The 18087-nt window shown below is 40.0% G+C and overlaps 1 protein-coding gene across 1 annotated transcript; it reads left to right on the plus strand.

The window, feature by feature from the left end:
- The first annotated feature begins 2606 nt into the window (after window positions 1–2606).
- On the plus strand, window positions 2607–17280 carry LOC124279480 (mucin-2-like). The gene is made up of 6 exons (XM_046715300.1): window positions 2607–2834; window positions 3195–3223; window positions 11796–12660; window positions 12939–13029; window positions 16323–16651; window positions 17203–17280. Exons 1-6 carry the CDS (start codon window positions 2607–2609, stop codon window positions 17278–17280), a joined length of 1620 nt encoding a protein of 539 aa, XP_046571256.1.
- The last annotated feature ends 807 nt before the right edge of the window (window positions 17281–18087 follow it).

The following is an 18087-nucleotide window of genomic DNA, read 5'->3' on the forward strand; positions in this document are numbered from 1 at the left end:
AGGGACTAGATTTTCGAAGCTCTCTTGGGGCTAAGATAGTCGTAAGAGCCATACATTAACATTAACTTACGACTATCTCAGCTCTAAGAGAGCTTTGAAAATCTAGGCCAAGGATAATTTCAAAATGCCATCACCTTAGATAATTTAGAAACATAAATGGTACATAATTGACGATGTGCTGAATGAATCACAAACTCCCAACACAACTTGTTGTACATCTCCACTTTATGCGCTCTCTTTTACATAAAAATTGAGATGAACGCCGAAAGAATAATACGTTATCACATTGTATACAGCTAAAACGTTAACTGTTAGGTGAGGTGAGGTGAAATTGGGTTTAACGTCGTACTTAAGAATATTTCGCTCATATGACGACGTGCATGCGTGTGTATGTGTATGTGCGGCTGCTTGTACTAGCCAAGACTGAAGCTGGTTTTATAGTGCTAGCCCACTGAGATACCATGCCGCAGTGAAGCATGAATACCCCACTCAGACACATTATACTGACTCCGAGCCGACCAGTCCTTGTTGTACCCATTAATGCCGAGCGCCAGGCAGGGACCAACAAGTACCATATTTTAACGTCTTTTTGGTATGACGCGGTCGGGGATCGAACCCGCGACCTTCCGCTCTCCGGGCGGACGCTCTAACCACTACACCACGAAGGGGGGTCGTTAACTGTTATATCAAACGATAAGGTTATGACTAAATAACCAAATATCATTTACCTGTGTAATCTCTGAGCGAGTTGTAATTCAATTTTAGCCTTATCGATCATATGAGGTTACTCATGTTAATACAAAATGTTTGCAATTGTTAATAACTAATTTTGTCGAAGACAGAGGAAAATAAAACAAAACAAACTACTGTTTAGAGATTGTTAATCGATAATTGTTATAATGAAATATATAAGTTATCTGATAAAATTGTAACAGTAAACACTGATAAAAAGTTATTGTAGTCATTGTGTATCAAATTCTGGTGTGTAACGTGTTCTTTTAAAATCTTTAAACAAGTTCAAGAATTTTATGAAAAGTTTACCTTGACACTGTTCAATCATTGACATAGTCAGGCAATAAGTTTACTTCATCTTTATGTCGTTATTGACAGTAGCCTATTGACAGATGACACTGAGCCACAGTGATATATGCAAGATTAGCAGTTCATGCTGTGTCACTACCCTGGGGTAATCTGTAGACAGGACCATTGTGGTCTTCTGGCTTGTATTTGACCCCAGGAAGTAATGTTGTAATGGACAATGACGTCGTTTATACGTGTGCAATATCCAAGCTAACTGTTGGGTATATAAGTACTGGCTGTTGCAAACAGAAGATGCATTCGAAATAACGATTTTGTCAAAAGGTGAGTTTTAGCAGAGTGTTCATAATGCATTCGAAAAACATGTATCATAGGTTCCATACTGGTCGTAAGAGTGGGAACCGTGTTAGGTTTTTACGCCTATTATAACATTATTATATCAGGGTGGTTTATCACTGTGCACAAGCTGTATGTGGGAATACCCGAAGATCATATCAGGTGTTTACAACTCTGGAAGTATAAGTGAGGTGTTCAAAACTTGATTGTAGGTTATTAGAAGTACAGAGGATGTCACTATGTGAAACGAAATATCAAGACAAGGATGTTTTTAGTAATTAGGACACGTGGCCCAGAAATGAACAAAATATAGTTGTAGTCATTTGACCGACAGAGCATTTGCTAGATTGAAACTATTACAAATCTGATGAAAATTGTGTTTGATAAAGATAACTGCTGACATAATGGCATTTATAACATTTGATTTATGTAAATTGTATATTTTCAAGGAAATTTTACATTTTCAAAGAATATGTACCTTTTGGAAAAACAACAATTCACATTTTTCATGTATTTTGAAGACATTAAATAAAAATTGAGGTTATTTCTACTATTTAGGTTTTACAAATGTTGCATAATCCTAAACTTCGTCTATTATACAGCAGTAAGATGAGGAATTTCGCCGTTATTCTAGCAGTCATGGTTGTCGGCACTACATGCCAGTTTACAGGAGGTGGATATGGAAACAGGAGGTTCCGTGGACGAGGAATGAACTATGGTCCTGGTCCTGGCCCTGGATCTGGACAGGTTAATGTCAGCCCTGGTGTGGGTGTTAATCACGTAGACGTGGAAGTGACCCACGTCAGACACGGCGATCATATCGACACTATCACAAGAAAGGTGCCACATGTTTATACAGGCAATGGAATTCACGGTGGAATTGGACATGGCAATCATGGATCTGGAATTGGTCCGGGATTTGGCGGACCCGGGGTTGGGAACTTTAGGCATGGAGTTAATCCTAGATTTGGTGGACCTGGACTTGGTAACCTTGGACACGGAATTAATTCTGGATATGGGGGACCTAGGGTTGGTAACCATGGACACGGAATTAATTCTGGATTTGGCGGATCTAGGGTTGGTAACCTTGGACACGGAATTAATCCCAGATTTGGCGGACATGGGGTTGGTAACCTTGGACACGGAATTAATCCTAGATTTGGCGGACATGGACTTGATAACTCATGGACACGGCGTTAATCATAGATTTGGTGGACATGGTCTTGGTAACCATGGGCACGAAATTAATCCTAGATTTGGTGGACATGGGATTGAAAACCACAGTCATGGGCATACTCCTGGATTTGGCGGACATGGGGCTGGACATGATGGTATTGGAAGTCATCATTTTGGAAGTGTTTCTGGAGCATATGGACATGAACATGGAAACGTCGGCACCGAGTTTGTCCAAACACGTCCTGGAGTATATCAGCGTTCGATGGGCCATCATTTCGATCACGGTATGTTTGTCAATAGTGTACTTTCAATATCGCATTCATCTTTACTACATCTTTGCTTCACACTCTGCATGTACAGTACTTAATAACTGTAATAATTTTAAATCGTCAATGCCAAATAATACATTGTCCGCCTGTTAGTCAATATTATGAACTATCATTGCTGAACAACGCTAAATCTACAAAGACATCAATCCATCTATGTATTTACATCAGTTTTACACAACATTGTCACTGGAACTAATTATCTTCTGCATTTTTAACTTCATGTTTACGAAGATTTCATTAAGCTGATATGCGTTAATAGGAACAGAAAGGAGTCATATATTCTATGTGTAATCCGCCATTGATTTTGTATTACAGGTCACCATCCCTGAGGAACACGTTTCCAAGTCAGGAGGAAGCACAATAATGCGATGGAAACACGTTTCATGCAAAGTGTACCCCATTCGGTCGGTCGTGTCAATAATGCGGTTCTGTGTGAGAGTAGTAATAAATATATCTATATATGTATTCTTGGGATCTATTATTCTTTGTGTTGTATCTACACTATTAGTCAGTGAGTGAGGTCACGGAAGCAGGTCTTTTATTAGATGGTGAGGTGAGGTGAAATGGAGTTTCACGTCGTACTCAAAATTATTTCGCTCATATGACGACATGCATGCGTGTGTACATGTGACTGCTTGTACTAGCCAAGACTTAAGCTGTTTTTATAGTGCAGGCTCACTGAGATACCATGCCTCAGTGACGCATGAATACCCCACTCAGACACATTAAACTGACTCCGAGCCGACTAGTCCTCGTTGTACCCAATAATGCTGAGCGCCAGGCAGGGACCAACAAGTTTCATAACGTCTTTTGGTATGACGCGGGATCGAACCCGCGATCTTTTTTCTCTCCGGGCGGACGGTCTAACCACTTCACAACGGAGACGGACTCTTTGATGAGAGCATTGACTTGGGACACATCTTGTACAATTTCCGGATCTCCAAATGTATGCAATAGCGAAGACAATGTGGAAATGACACGCCTGACAAGGATCTGGATGACAAGCTCTGTAACATTGTTTTATCATACTACGTTGGGTTGGGATGCTACAGTCAGTATCAGCAACTAATCAAGAGACGGCCATTCTCAAGAATAATATGTCAGTATTCTATTATTAACAGGCATAGTACACATATCGATAAATTAGTGGAAGGGAATTTGCTATTTGAAAAGTATTGCACGATAAGAAATCAAGCATAAACCTGATGCTCATGTTATTGACTCTTGACCAAATTAAGGCTTTATGATTGTATCAAACCGAGCAAAAGCTTCGCTTGATATTGATAAGGAAGCACATAGGCAAGGACAGTAGTACAGTAGCTGTCAAATTGGGGATGCCTACTGTCCGCCTAAATGTCTTTGTCTTGATTATACACAGATGCCATCTATGAGGAAGTTAAAATTTTCTCAGTAAACGTCTAATGGCATTTCCTTTCGTTTTGTACATTTCTGCTAAGATTCCATTCTAGACAGTGCTCAGCGCTAATCTATATTTAAGGAGGGGAGTTAGCTTCGTCTTAGTGCTGAGTTCCGTTTGTGAAACGCAACCTTGAACGATTAACTTACAAAACTCCCATAATCTCTCTCAACCATCCACAAGAATAAGGCATTCTATAATGAACGATTTGTTTCTTCAACAATTACATTGTGGAACAATATACCATTTGAGGTTAAGAACTGTTGGTCTGTTAAAGCATTTAAAGCTCAAATGTGTCACTTTATTTTGCGAATGGTATTAGAAAATTATATGTCTTCATACCAGACTAAGACATATGACCAGCACCCTTAACTGTGACTTATACAGAATAATGTCAGTGTGTTTCTTTACGTGAAAATGGTGTACATTAATTTTTTGAATGTCCAGTATACATTCCATAGAGGGATGCTATGTAATAAAGAACATGCACCCAAAAGAGTACCCTTAAACCAAATCTCATTTTACGTGACAATGCAGGTGTCTATATCAGTGAGAATCAGAATATATGTGTCCATATATATATAAACAAAGCTAAATAATTATCTGATTGTAAAGTGATTGTAAAGTATCCCTTTATTCTTTACCGTCTCTACTTTGCCTGTTTCTGTTTCTTTGCCTGTGTTTATATACTGCAAATATTTATTTAACTGCTGGGAACGATCGACAACTTGTACCCATTCCTTTTCTTTCATGAATAAAATAAATTCAAGCTAAAGCTCTGAACGTTTGGAGATTGACATGTAAGTGTACCCTTGGCCACCACTTTTTGTGACAACTGCATCATGTATGATACGTGTGCAATGACTTGTATGCTCCAGACAAAAGAATGTCTTATAACGAAAAACATTCAAAAATCATATGCAATAACAAATAATGTTCACGTAAAACACATGTTCAAGATGTTTATAGTCCATGATTGATACGTCTGCATTATCCCTGAAAGATAGATCTGTAGTTACTATTACATGTGTGTTATATTCAGATATGGAATGCTGAGACGTGCATACTTAAGTATGATGATGATGTTCGTCCTTCACTGGCGAAGATGACCATGGTCTAGGGTTGGGAATGAGTGTGTAGATGGCTTATGAGGCCAATTCTCGCTCGAAATTATCTGTTGCAGTGTGGGCAGGACATGCCAGTGGCTGGACCAGACTAGGGGGTAGAGTTCGCGCGTTCTTTCCTTTCCTGTCGTCTCTGTTCTTGGTCACTGATGCGTCTCTGTTCGAAGTCGGACATTCCGAGAAATATTTGGATAATAGTACAAGATGGGAATATACTTAAGTATAGTCCATGTATAACAGCATGATCAATTTTAAGTAACGTCCCGCGTCAAACACAATGTTTCCTTCATAAATGGAATGAAGATCAACAATTGTCAACCTTATGACGATCCTGCTGCGTTGCCCTCGTTCTGTGAAGATTCATGTTTCGATGAATTCTCACGAAACAAGTCAGTAAAACCCAGTTAGCTTTACACACATTTGTATCAATAATGGCTCAGGAGCTATTCCATGCTGACGTGCCTCTTTTCCATTCAACTGTGGGCATTTAAGAACAGTTTCCGCTTTTTACAACTTATACAACTTGTGAAATTACAATGTCGGTTTAAATAGAGTCAATCTGCACAAAAGACATGCTTTGGGACCGGATTTGAGTGTCGGAATTCGAAATAGAGGGATGTCGGATTAGAGGGAGTTTCTTATATGATATTATGTAGGGACAAATTCGGGACCAAATTCATATGTCGGTTTAGAGGTAATGTCAGATTAGAGGGATGTCGGTTTAGAGGGAGTTCGCTGTTTATACTTAAACATGAAAATACATTAATGTGACACATATGTATCTGTCAAACTAAATCAAATTTCTGCTTTCTATTGTTTTCCCCCTCCTTTTTACTTTTGGTCATCCTTTTCTTTTCCTTCTATTCTTTTACTCTATTGTATCGATTCGTCTTCTCGACGTTTGTCTCGTATTTCATCATAGTCCTTAGTTTAGTTAAAACATATTTTATTCAAAAAGTGAAAAGAATTGGGACAAGTTAGAAAATTATGAAAGCCTCTCGAAAGATATTTATAATAACAAAATTCTGCACAAGCAATTATAGGAAACAAACATAGAGGAAGGTTGACAGCTCAAGGGAAATATTATGATACAAAAGGTGTACAGAAAGCTACTGGAATATACTGATGAGCATTAATATTATTTGTCAGATCTGCAATGATACGGCAAAAGAATAGCTTGAAAGATGATCTGTCGATTTTGATTGCATAATGAACAATCTAAGTAATAATGATGAGCATTTTCGCACGGGTTACCACATGCGCATGATGGATCTGTGATTAGCCCTACTCTGTAAAGATCGTAACTTAATCTACTAGCTCTATGACGTATTTGCGTATGTAGTAATGTCCTTATACCGTAGGAAAAGTACAATGGAGCAGAGTTACAGGATGTTTTTATGCTCGATTTGATTTTTGATAGTGAATTACAATTTCCTATTTTTGCAGATAAATTGTTCCACAATAGAATCTTCCTTTTTTATTCTATTTTCCTTTTTCTGAGTCATCTTCTTCTAATTCATGTGTCGAATAAAGAAAGTGAATCTGTCATCTTAGCTCAGGTCAACACTTTCATTTTGATCTCAAACTGAGATGGTATGAGGTGAGTTATTATTATTATTATTTTTTATTATTGGATATTTATATAGCGCACATATCCACGCACTAGTGCATGCTCAAGGCGCTGGTATTTTTTCCCTCGATCATTGGATGTCAATCTCAACGGCACATCGCATTATCAATCTCAACTCCCTGGGGAGTATACAACTCTTGCAGCCACTAGGCGCACCGAGTTATTGTGGCTTTCTCATCCTTACGAGGTACCCATTCACAGCTGGGAGGACTGGGACACATAGTCACAGTACTTTGTCCATGTTCACTGCACGTTATATTTTATAGGGATGGGGGACATCCGTAATGTTGTATAGAAAATGATAGGAAAGTTTTTTTTTGTAAGATTTAAATGCTAAAATATATGATATGCCCAAAACAAAACGGTAAGAGCGTTGTAAGCGTTGTATCGCTGTGACAAGTAGTGAATACTGATGCCTCTAGTTTTCCACAGGTCTGTAGTGCCTTCACCTAAATCTCCTTGTCTCTGGTTGAACATTGTAATATAAACATTATAATCAGCCCCTTTGACCCATGTTATGTGTAATGGGAGCAGGACAATTGCACCCTGACAATTGCCACCCGGAGAATTGCCAACTAGGATAATTGCCATCCAGGTTTTTTACTATAATAGTGAGGACAATTTCCACCAAAACATTTTATGCAATTTTATTCGAGAAAATGAATGCAGGTTATCAATAAACACAACTTTCAATGATGAAAAGTCAATGTACATGACCGGCATATTGTACAGTAGTTTTGTATTTACGACAGATGGTTGAAAATAGGGGATATAGACATTTTTAAACAAACCGAGAAAGCATATGATGGGCATAAGCTATCATTGCATAACACACCATAACTTACGTACTTACTTATCATTGTAAATGTCATCTGAGCACAGCACAGAACACAACACTGCCAGATACAATCCGAAAGGATGACAAAGAAACATATGGTTTAAATATAGTAATTTCATTTTTGTTCCCTAAATTCTTCAGAGATATGAAACTTGCAAAATATATTCACTGGCAATAACCCTAACCTTTTTTCACTAATTTCTGATGTAGGTTTTGACGTGTAATTCCTTAGCTGATATATCGTTGTCTTGTCTGCCAATCCGTTTCTTATATGCTGAGCGGAAGCAACTCACCGGTAAAATAGTGACTGATGAGCTTGCTTTTCAGGTCAATAGTTAAACGCTGAGCACTCCATTACAATAAAATCCAAGGTCTCTTGTCAACAGAGATTGGTTACTGTCTTGTAATTGTCACAAAAACTCCGGCGGTGATAATTTTGACATTAGCAATGACGTCTCACGCACGTAAATGTACAGAATTTCTAACATAAATAGCATCATGATCACAAACAATTCAGTTGGACACTGGACTGCAGAGAAACCACACGTAAGTATGGCAACAGAATAGTTTTTTGGAAACACGTATTTCTGTGCTTGACCATAGGTAAAAACTTGACCATCGGTACTTGACAAGGAAGACTGTTGTATAGTCTTTCCATAACGCTAAGTTGTTATGGTAGCAATATGCTTTTTAAAAAATAATTTATGTTGTCATTCATTTACATTTGTAAAACCGTGGGTCTATGGAAATGTTAACTCAGGTTATTGTGTCTCTTTCAAGGTCGCATCTAAATATGCTTGCATTCATACATCTATATTAATATTTATATATTATATTATTATTGTTTCTCTGCCAATAGACCCGTGAAGATCCGGGTTAGAACTGATCTTCAGTAACCCATGCTTGTCGTAAGAGGCAAATAACGGGATCGGGTGGACAGGCTCGCTGACTTGGTTGGCACATGTCATCGTATCCAAATTGCGTAGATTGATGCTCATGCTGTTGATCACTGGATTGCCTGGTCCAGACTTGATTATTTACAGGCTGCCCCCTTATTGCTGGAATACTGTTGAGTACGGCGTAAAACTAAACTCACTCACTCACTCTCTGCCAATCTGACTCATTTTTACCATCAACGTTAACCTCCGACGTTACTAATAAAACATGTGAGAAAAGGTATTCAGGGGCATGTCTGAGGAAGTATTGAGCGTTGTGTTTTGTTTTACATTTTAGATATACTGAACTATTCACTCGAGCTGCAAATACTATGTTATTCACACACAGAGATACACTGACAGACACACAAACAGACACAGAGAGAGAGAGAGAGACACACACACGCACGCACGCACGCACATCAACCATCTACCCGTCGCCGCCATATAGCTGGAATATTACTGAGTGCGGCGTAAAACTAAACTTACTCACTCACCATCTACCCTGATGTGTGCACGATCAGGCCATGAGGAGAGGCAGCTTTATGCAAATGTCATGAGCCTGGTTCTGTACAACAGGATCCCTTTGTTGCACACAGACCACCAATCATGTCCCACATATGCTGCAAAAGGTTAAGATCTCAGCTCATTCAATCGTATATCAGGAGGGTGCTTAACTTAGTTCTTCGTGTATATTTACGAGTATGGAAATGACTGTAGAAACATGTATAATTATTTTCATCATCCTTCTTTTCAGACCAAAATATGAAGACTGTCACCTTTGCTCTAGCGTTCCTTGTTGCCGGAGCAACATGTCAAATATACAACTCGAGATACAACCATGGCCGCCACGGTGATCCTCATGCCCGCGTTTCTCACGGAGTCGGCCTCAATCACTATGACTATGACACGCGAACAGGTTACCATAACGGACGGAGGCACACCATCACAGATCGGGTTCCTCATCTGTACACAGGCAACAGTTATCTGAATGGACATGGACGAAGTCATGGGTACAACGGTTACAATAGTTATGACGATCGTCTCGGGTATCGAAACGGATACAACTCTGGTCTAGATTTGTCGGGCTCCGGACATGACATTGGTCTAGGACGTCGCTTTGCCAGAGGGCGGTGGTGAAACGATGGCAGATATTAGAATGAAGGCTGACAACGGTAACCAATTTTGCATGTTATGTAAACATCTTAGCCAAATAGTTTGGAAGGTTATATCAAATTATGAATATAGTCAGTTGGGCTCTCTATATACATGTTTGTAAGTGCTATAAGTCGATGGCTTTGTGCCTATTTTACAAGCGTCAAAACAAATTGAATAATTAATGAATTATGTACAGACGACTATTGATTTGAATGTACCTATAAATATGACGGTCGTTCAGAAAAGTTTTGGATCGTTGCATCTGAACGCAGTTTTCAATATTATCACAATGGAATGTCACATCGTCCATGAACTGTACGTGATACACGTGCACACTGACGCAAAAGTGTGTGCAAAAATGTGTGCAAAGACCACTAACGCAGTCGAACTTGAACTAAGCACTAGCATTATGCTAAAAGGCCTAGGGATTTTTTCAATAATCAAATACAATGATGAACTTGTGTACGATGGGTAGGAGGAAGGCGGTGAGGGATGTCAATATCCCCAGTTGCTCAAAACATGTAATTTCGAGGGGATGCAATGTGTCCTTGAAGCAACAGGTCTAAAAACGCCTAAACTCCTCTGGTTACTGCACTACGCATTAGATACCCATCCGCTCATGTTTCCAAAGGAGTGAGTGAGTATGGTTTGACGCCACTTTAGCAATATTCCAGAAATATCTGGGGCGGTTAAAGCGTTCGCCTGTCACGCCGAAGACCCGGTTTCGATTCCCCACCATTTCTGGTGTCCCCCGCCGTGATATTGCTGTAAAATTTTGCTAAATGCGGCGTAAAACCAAACTCACTCGATCCATCAATATCATGGCGGGGAACACCAGACATGGGCTTCACACATTTTACCCATGTGGGCAATCGAACCCTGGTCTTCGGCGTGACGAGGAAACGCTTTAACCACTAGGCTACCCCCACTGCCCCAGTTTCCAAAAGAGTATTCAATACAAAGCATGAAGGCTAATTCCAATAATCACCTTGAAAAACCACCGACCTATATACGTTTTCGTTCATTAACGTTTTCCGCTTTATTCAACAGATCATCATCGTGACAGGTACGCACGGACAATGCTGGAGTGATTTTCTTAACGAAACAACAACGATGCACTCATAATCATTTTTGTGGAAGTTCACTGTTTTGTATTGACACGTTTTGTTTTGAAATAAAAATTACGAATGACATAAAACTGCTGTTTTATTCTATTGTCATCGCAATAGTAACTAAACGGCGTCAGCTCCGAATAATATAACACACGAGATAATATACGCGAGCATGCTTATATGCTTCGGGTGCATCTCAGTGCAGAGAGTTCAAGTGCATAATAGAAATGCCAGCTTGTAGTACAGCTTATTTGTCACCCTAGTTCGCTTCCTAATACGGATATAACAATCCAGACAATCCAGTGATCTACAGCATGAGCATTGATCTGCGCAATTGGGAACCGATGACATGTGTCAACCAAATCAGCGAGCCTGACCACCCGATCCCGTTTGTCGCCTCTTACGACAAGCATGGGTTACTGAAGATCAATATTCTAACCCGGACCTTCACGGGTAGACTCACCAGAATCCACACTGTCATTCACAGCAGCAACTAAAGCAGCACCATCGCCATCACCCACACCATCACCCACACCAGCATCAGCGTATCATCAATGGCAACATCCTCACCACCATCCTCGAGACCATCTACACTACTATCAACAATACCATGATCTAAACCACCATCCTCCCCACCATCCACACCACCATCCTCGAAACCATTTACACGGCCATCAACACCACCATCTAAACCGCCTACAGCGACACCATCAACACCACCATCATCACCACCATCATACACACCGCCATCAGCACCAACATCATCATCATCACCATTCACACTACAATCGTTGCCAACATTCACACCAACATCTACACCACCATCAGCACCTTCCACATTACCAGCCTCACCACCATCAGCCCAACCATCCACACCACCATCAGCCCAACCATCCACACCACCATCAGCCCAACCATCCACACCACCATTAGCCCAACCATCCACACCACCATCAGACCAACCATCCACACCACCATCAGCCCAACCATCCACACCACCATCAGCACCTTCCACATTACCAGCCTCACCACCATCAGCCCAACCATCCACACCACCATCAGCCCAACCATCCACACCACCATCAGACCAACCATCCACACCACCATCAGCCCAACCATCCACACCACCATTAGCCCATCCACACCACCATCAGCCCAACCATCCACACCACCATCAGACCAACCATCCACACCACCATCAGACCAACCATACACACCAACATCAGACCAACCATCCACACCACCATCAGACCAACCATCCACACCATCCACCATCATTAGCCCAACCATCCACACACCATTAGCTCCAACCATCCACACCACCATCAGACCAACCATCAACGGCACCACCAGCCCAGCCATCCATCCACCATCAGCCCAACCATCCACACCACCATCAGACCAACCATCCACACCACCATCAGACCAACCATACACACCACCATCAGACCAACCATCCACACCACCATCAGACCAACCATCCACACCATCCACACCACCATTAGCCCAACCATCCACACCACCATTAGCCCAACCATCCACACCACCATCAGACCAACCATCAACGGCACCACCAGCCCAACCATCCACACCACCATCAGCCCAACCATTCACACCACCATCAGCCCAACCATCCACACCACCATCAGCCCAACCATCCACACCACCATTAGCCCAACCATCCACACCACCATCAGACCAACCATCCACACCACCATTAGCCCAACCATCAATTCCACAATCCACAATACCATCAACACCACCATCAACACCATCAACACCACCACCAACACCGTCAACAACACCATCAACACCACAGTCAGCACCAACATCAACAACACCACCACAGTCAGCACCACCATCAACACCAACACCACAGTCAGCACCACCATCAACACCAACACCACAGTCAGCACCACCATCAACACCACCATCAGCTCGATTATCCACACCAACACCCATACCACCATCAACACTAATATCCACATCAAAAACAACAACACCATCAATAAAACCATCAACACCATCATCCACACCACCATCAACACCACCACCTATTGTACAGCTTCTCCAAATAAGCAAGTAAGACATACATCAAACGGAAATCCTTCTACATACATAACACACGCTTGCTGGGTTCCCGCAGCCGGTGGCTGGGAGCCCTGTTAACATGTCCCTCAGGCATGTATCGCACATTCCAGTTGTTACAAATACAATGGTGACAAACGTAATCGATTGACTGCAGGTGACACAGTCAACAACAATACATTACAACCTCGCAATACTTGGCATTGTTCTGCTTGTAAATGTAAGGCACGAAATGCAATTGGAGCACGTGGTTTAGTTTTCTTCTGATGGAAGACACTTACGCTTTTCCCAAGGGATTACTCATGTCCGTCTCATGTCCGTTTCCTGCATTCTAAAACGACAGAATACTTAAGAACATACATACGTACGTACCTGAGTACGTACCTACCTACCTACACACACATACATCTTTCGCTGCTCAACACCAAGACTTGATGGGTGAATGGTTGATCTTGTCTGCGTAAAGGAGTTTTTACGAGCACAAATATCTGGATATTTTCATATTTAATGCGTATGCACCTGAATAAATCACTTGTATATAAAATACATATGTTTATTTAACTTGAGCGATTTTCATTCACAGGTAAACATCCGAGTATGTTCTTCTTGTATACCGTATACACATAGCAGAAATTCCACAAATTAAACGTATAGCTAAAAGAAAGAATCAACGTAAGGAGGATAAGTATGAAATAATTTCTGTGTCGATTATTAATTTTGTCATGACATGGAATCAGAAAACACTAATTTGTAAAATAGACAAAACAACCCGTAACGTCATATTGTATGGCATGCACAGAGGACATTTCAACCCTCACGTACGTTGAACATACTTTCTTCGACTTACACGGACAATGTTGAAGGAAGCCGTGAAAACTTTAATCAGAAGTCAAACAACGCATCAAGGATATCGACATGCAACAGTGGTGCACTATTATTTAATTCAAGACTAGGTTCAACGTCATGTTCAAGTCATTATTAAATGTGGAACCCTATCTCATTAATATACAGGTGCAAGTTTATCGCCAAGTTGTTTTACATGTGATAACCATAAGTTAATGGTAGAAGAAGGACGTAGAATTGGTATTGATATTAAATGTAGATTATGTACTCACTGTTCATGTTACGGATTACATTATATTGAAAATAAATTTCACTTAATTTATTGGTATGTACAGCATTTACCGATTAACGGAAAAGGTATTAAATGTAACTATATTGTAAATCCATCACAGGAATCTTTTACTAACTTAATGAACTCAAATTGTCAATTAACTATTTTAAATCTTGGTAAATATATATTTTGCCTTTAAACTTTATGGTACACTACATAGGTAATTGTAACAGTTGTAAGAAGATGTATTTATAATATGCTTTGTACATATATATCAGTATACGTCTATTCAAGTTTGGGACAAGTGTTTATATGATGCTTTTGTAAAACATATGTTACATATTTTACAATTGTATTGTCCTATGGGTCTGTGGCCTCTTTGACAGAAATAAACTATATACGTACGTTGTAATACCTTCTTCGACTTGGACAATGTTGTATTTTCCATTTAGGATCACTAAGTTGTGATTCTTCGACACTTCATTTGATGACACGAAAACGTAAATACACAAATGCCGATATTAAATGCTAATTAGCACTTAATATACCAGACATTCAAAATGGACACAACTATACTTTAGAAATGTGCATTTGTAGGCATGTCTTTGTCTGTCTGTCTGTCTATCTTACATACGATTGGCACACATACTAAAGCTAAATATTATTTATCGTGACTTGGATGCTATGATGTCACACATAAGGTAGTCTGTGACCAGGCGCCTGAGGGCACCTGACTGTCATCAATCAAGGAACACGGGTTCATCTCACAGGTACACAATACACTGTCACTCAGAGAGTTATTGCTTTCCCAATTATTGACACCTGTGACGACAATCATGTTACCTATTTCTGGTGAAAATCTTGTATAAATAAAGGCAAAATTTGCTGATACCATCATATCTGTACTGTTCGTTCGTTGAAGACACACATCGGAAGGTAAGTAGAATCAGATTGATGGTAGTAATACCTACAGGAGTATGTGAATTCCAGTAAAGTTACTTTGCGTGTCAATTTTCAAGGATATCTGAGCCAGATTTAGTAGAATGAAGACACTGGATATATTATGTTTATAGCAGAATAGCGTTTCCGAAATGGTATTTGGTAAAACCTAACAACTGAAAAATGATCACAATTGTCCTCATTCAATGGAAATAGCTGAAAATAATGCCTCTGTGTTAAAGCCAGTGTACAAGATCAGCCTTGGTTCTTCGAGCCTCCAAATATCTTGATATTATGCTCAAACACATCATCCTTAATTATTCATAAACAATATGTGGCCATTCCGCTTTACCTAGGCGTTGACCCTAATATTCGTCCGTCGTAAAACCTTTGCCTATGACTACAATCAAATGCGCCAAATTTTGAGGGTGTCTTATGAAGAACATAGAAATTGTTACCAAATGATGATACTTTTCTCATGTCTACAATAAGTGTGATTTTACCAGTTGTTTTCAGCCAAGTAACGTTTAGACTATGCAAATTTTGGCCAGTTACAATTTAAAAAAAATATGGTATGTTCACGATCACGCTGACGAATGAAAATCATTATGGGGCAGCTTAGTTAGATGGAGAATCTTATTTAGTACAAATTATTTAAACCCATAGTACTTTTTCATGACATCGTTTTGATCAGTTACATCAAATTATATTTTCTTGTCTCAATATGGAAGTCAATATCATATTATTAATGAGAATTACAATTTATTTGATAGTCTTACACTAAGTAATGACATGTGCTTGGTAATGCCAACATTTTAAAGTTTTCAGTAACTATATAATATGACTAATCCTGCCAACGAATTGATCTTCAGTAACCCATCGGGTGGTCAGGCTCGCTGACGTATTTGATGAATATTATTGTATCCAAATTGCGTAGATGAATTCTCAGGATATCAATAAGGCTTACAGTCTTCCATCATAAAATCTGGAATTGTGCTTATGCGACGTTAAACGGCAAAGAAATCTCGTCCTTCACATCCATCTTAGAATCATATGCTCCTATCATTTTCTGTGACCTTCTATTTCAGATCAAGTACTATCAACCATGAAAACAACAGTGATTGTCGCCCTTTGTCTTATTGCCATAACTACCTGTGACGCCTTCCTCGGTCTGCGCCGTCCAATGATGCTCCCCGGAATGCTCAGATCTCGTCGCCTGGGCATGGGTAGACATCGCGGTGGCTACGGTTTCGACGGTGGCTACGACGGTGGTTATGACGGTGGTAATGACGGCTACGACAATGGATACGGCCGAATGGGAGGCCGACGACAATATGGAGGCTATGGAAATGATGGTTACGGAGACTATGGTCGTGACTCCCCTGACTTCGGTGACTATGGTACGCACGCGTTATTTGTATCACACTTATTATGAGTGAGTGAGTGAGTGAGTGAGTGAGTGAGTTATGTCAGCCATAAACAATATATATCTATTGATAAAGGCCAACTTAGATTTAAAAAAATACCTGTCAATGAAAGACAGTAAATCACTAGATATCACAAAATTTCTTTTACAGCTAGTACGAAACCACAAAAATATAAAAACGGGATATAGATGGCCAACAACTGAAGGTAGATCACCATGCTAGAGACCATTGGGACGGTGTGTTTGCTACCGGCATGGACTCTAACTGGGGTTAAACCGCCCCTTCAGTTAGCGATTGTATGGAAGGTTAGCCATGTATCTGCGATTAAAACACACCTATGATGTGTTATGTGGAACTAGAACAAGTTTTTGGGTAGTGTTGATGCTTTGGGTGGGTTTAGGGTTTGGCTGCGAGTATGGCCTTGCAGTTCGCTTTGTCGGTCTGGGTTCCAAGATGTTATAAAAATGGTATTGAATATGCTTCTGTGCTGTCAGCACCACACCTATGATCGTGGGTTTCATCAAAGTGGTAAACATCAACATCAACATCAACATCAGCATCAACATCAACATCAACATCACCTTTGGCTTTAGTTCCACATGAATCTGATACATCTTGATATTAACTGTAATACGTGAGGCTTAGTAACCACTTAGTATTGCTAGCCTTAACACATCCAGTTTCCATTCAAACCCCTTTTTATGCTCTAAAACCCAAATTCTATTATAAATATCAACTTTAGTGATCATATTAGCAGAGGGCAAAATAAATTACATATTGTTCACTTAAGTCCAATCATTTCCTATAACGCTTAGACTTAAGACAACAAATGGGAACACAGCCGTTGAGCATATATACAATGAATATTTAGGAGGGTAACACTCATATACTGCTTAGAAGTATCAACTATCAAGAGGAAGTTATTGTATTAGTTCAGTATTTTGTCTTTTCATAATCATGATTGCTAAATGTAAAAAAACTCACAATCAGCTTTATACAGTGAGCGACTGAACTCACACTAACGACTAATGTGTCAGTAACAATAACCCTAATTTCACTTGTGATAAAAACAATGCTGCTATGGACAGACGGACAAAGACGTCACATATAGACGTCAGACTGAAAAGTGTCCCAGTTGAGGATGGTCCCTTTATGTTACGATCCGGGTTACGATTCAACTTTACTAACCCATGCTTGTCGTAAGAGGCGACTAACGGGATCGGATGGTCATGCCTGTTGACTTGGTTGACACATGTCATCGCATCTCATTTGCGTAGACCGATGCTCATGCTGTTGATCACTGGATTGTCTGTTCCAGGCTCGATTATTTATAGACCGCGGCCATACAGCTGGAATATTGCTGATTGCGGCGTTAAACAACAAACCAACTAACCAAGCCTTTATGTTAATGTTCATATGCTTGTTT

This window comes from Haliotis rubra, unplaced genomic scaffold (genome assembly GCF_003918875.1).
Source record: "Haliotis rubra isolate DU_JTF1 unplaced genomic scaffold, ASM391887v1 Scf250, whole genome shotgun sequence".
Taxonomy (NCBI): Eukaryota; Metazoa; Mollusca; class Gastropoda; order Lepetellida; family Haliotidae; genus Haliotis; species Haliotis rubra.

Coding starts and splice junctions, on each gene's coding strand:
- LOC124279480 (XM_046715300.1), top strand. CDS start 2,607: ATGGGCACGAAATTAATCCTAGATTTGGTGGACATGGGATTGAAAACC. Junction 2,835..3,194: donor GGGCCATCATTTCGATCACG/GTATGTTTGTCA, acceptor TTTGTATTACAG/GTCACCATCCCTGAGGAACA. Junction 12,661..12,938: donor CATCAGACCAACCATCAACG/GCACCACCAGCC, acceptor AACAACACCACC/ACAGTCAGCACCACCATCAA.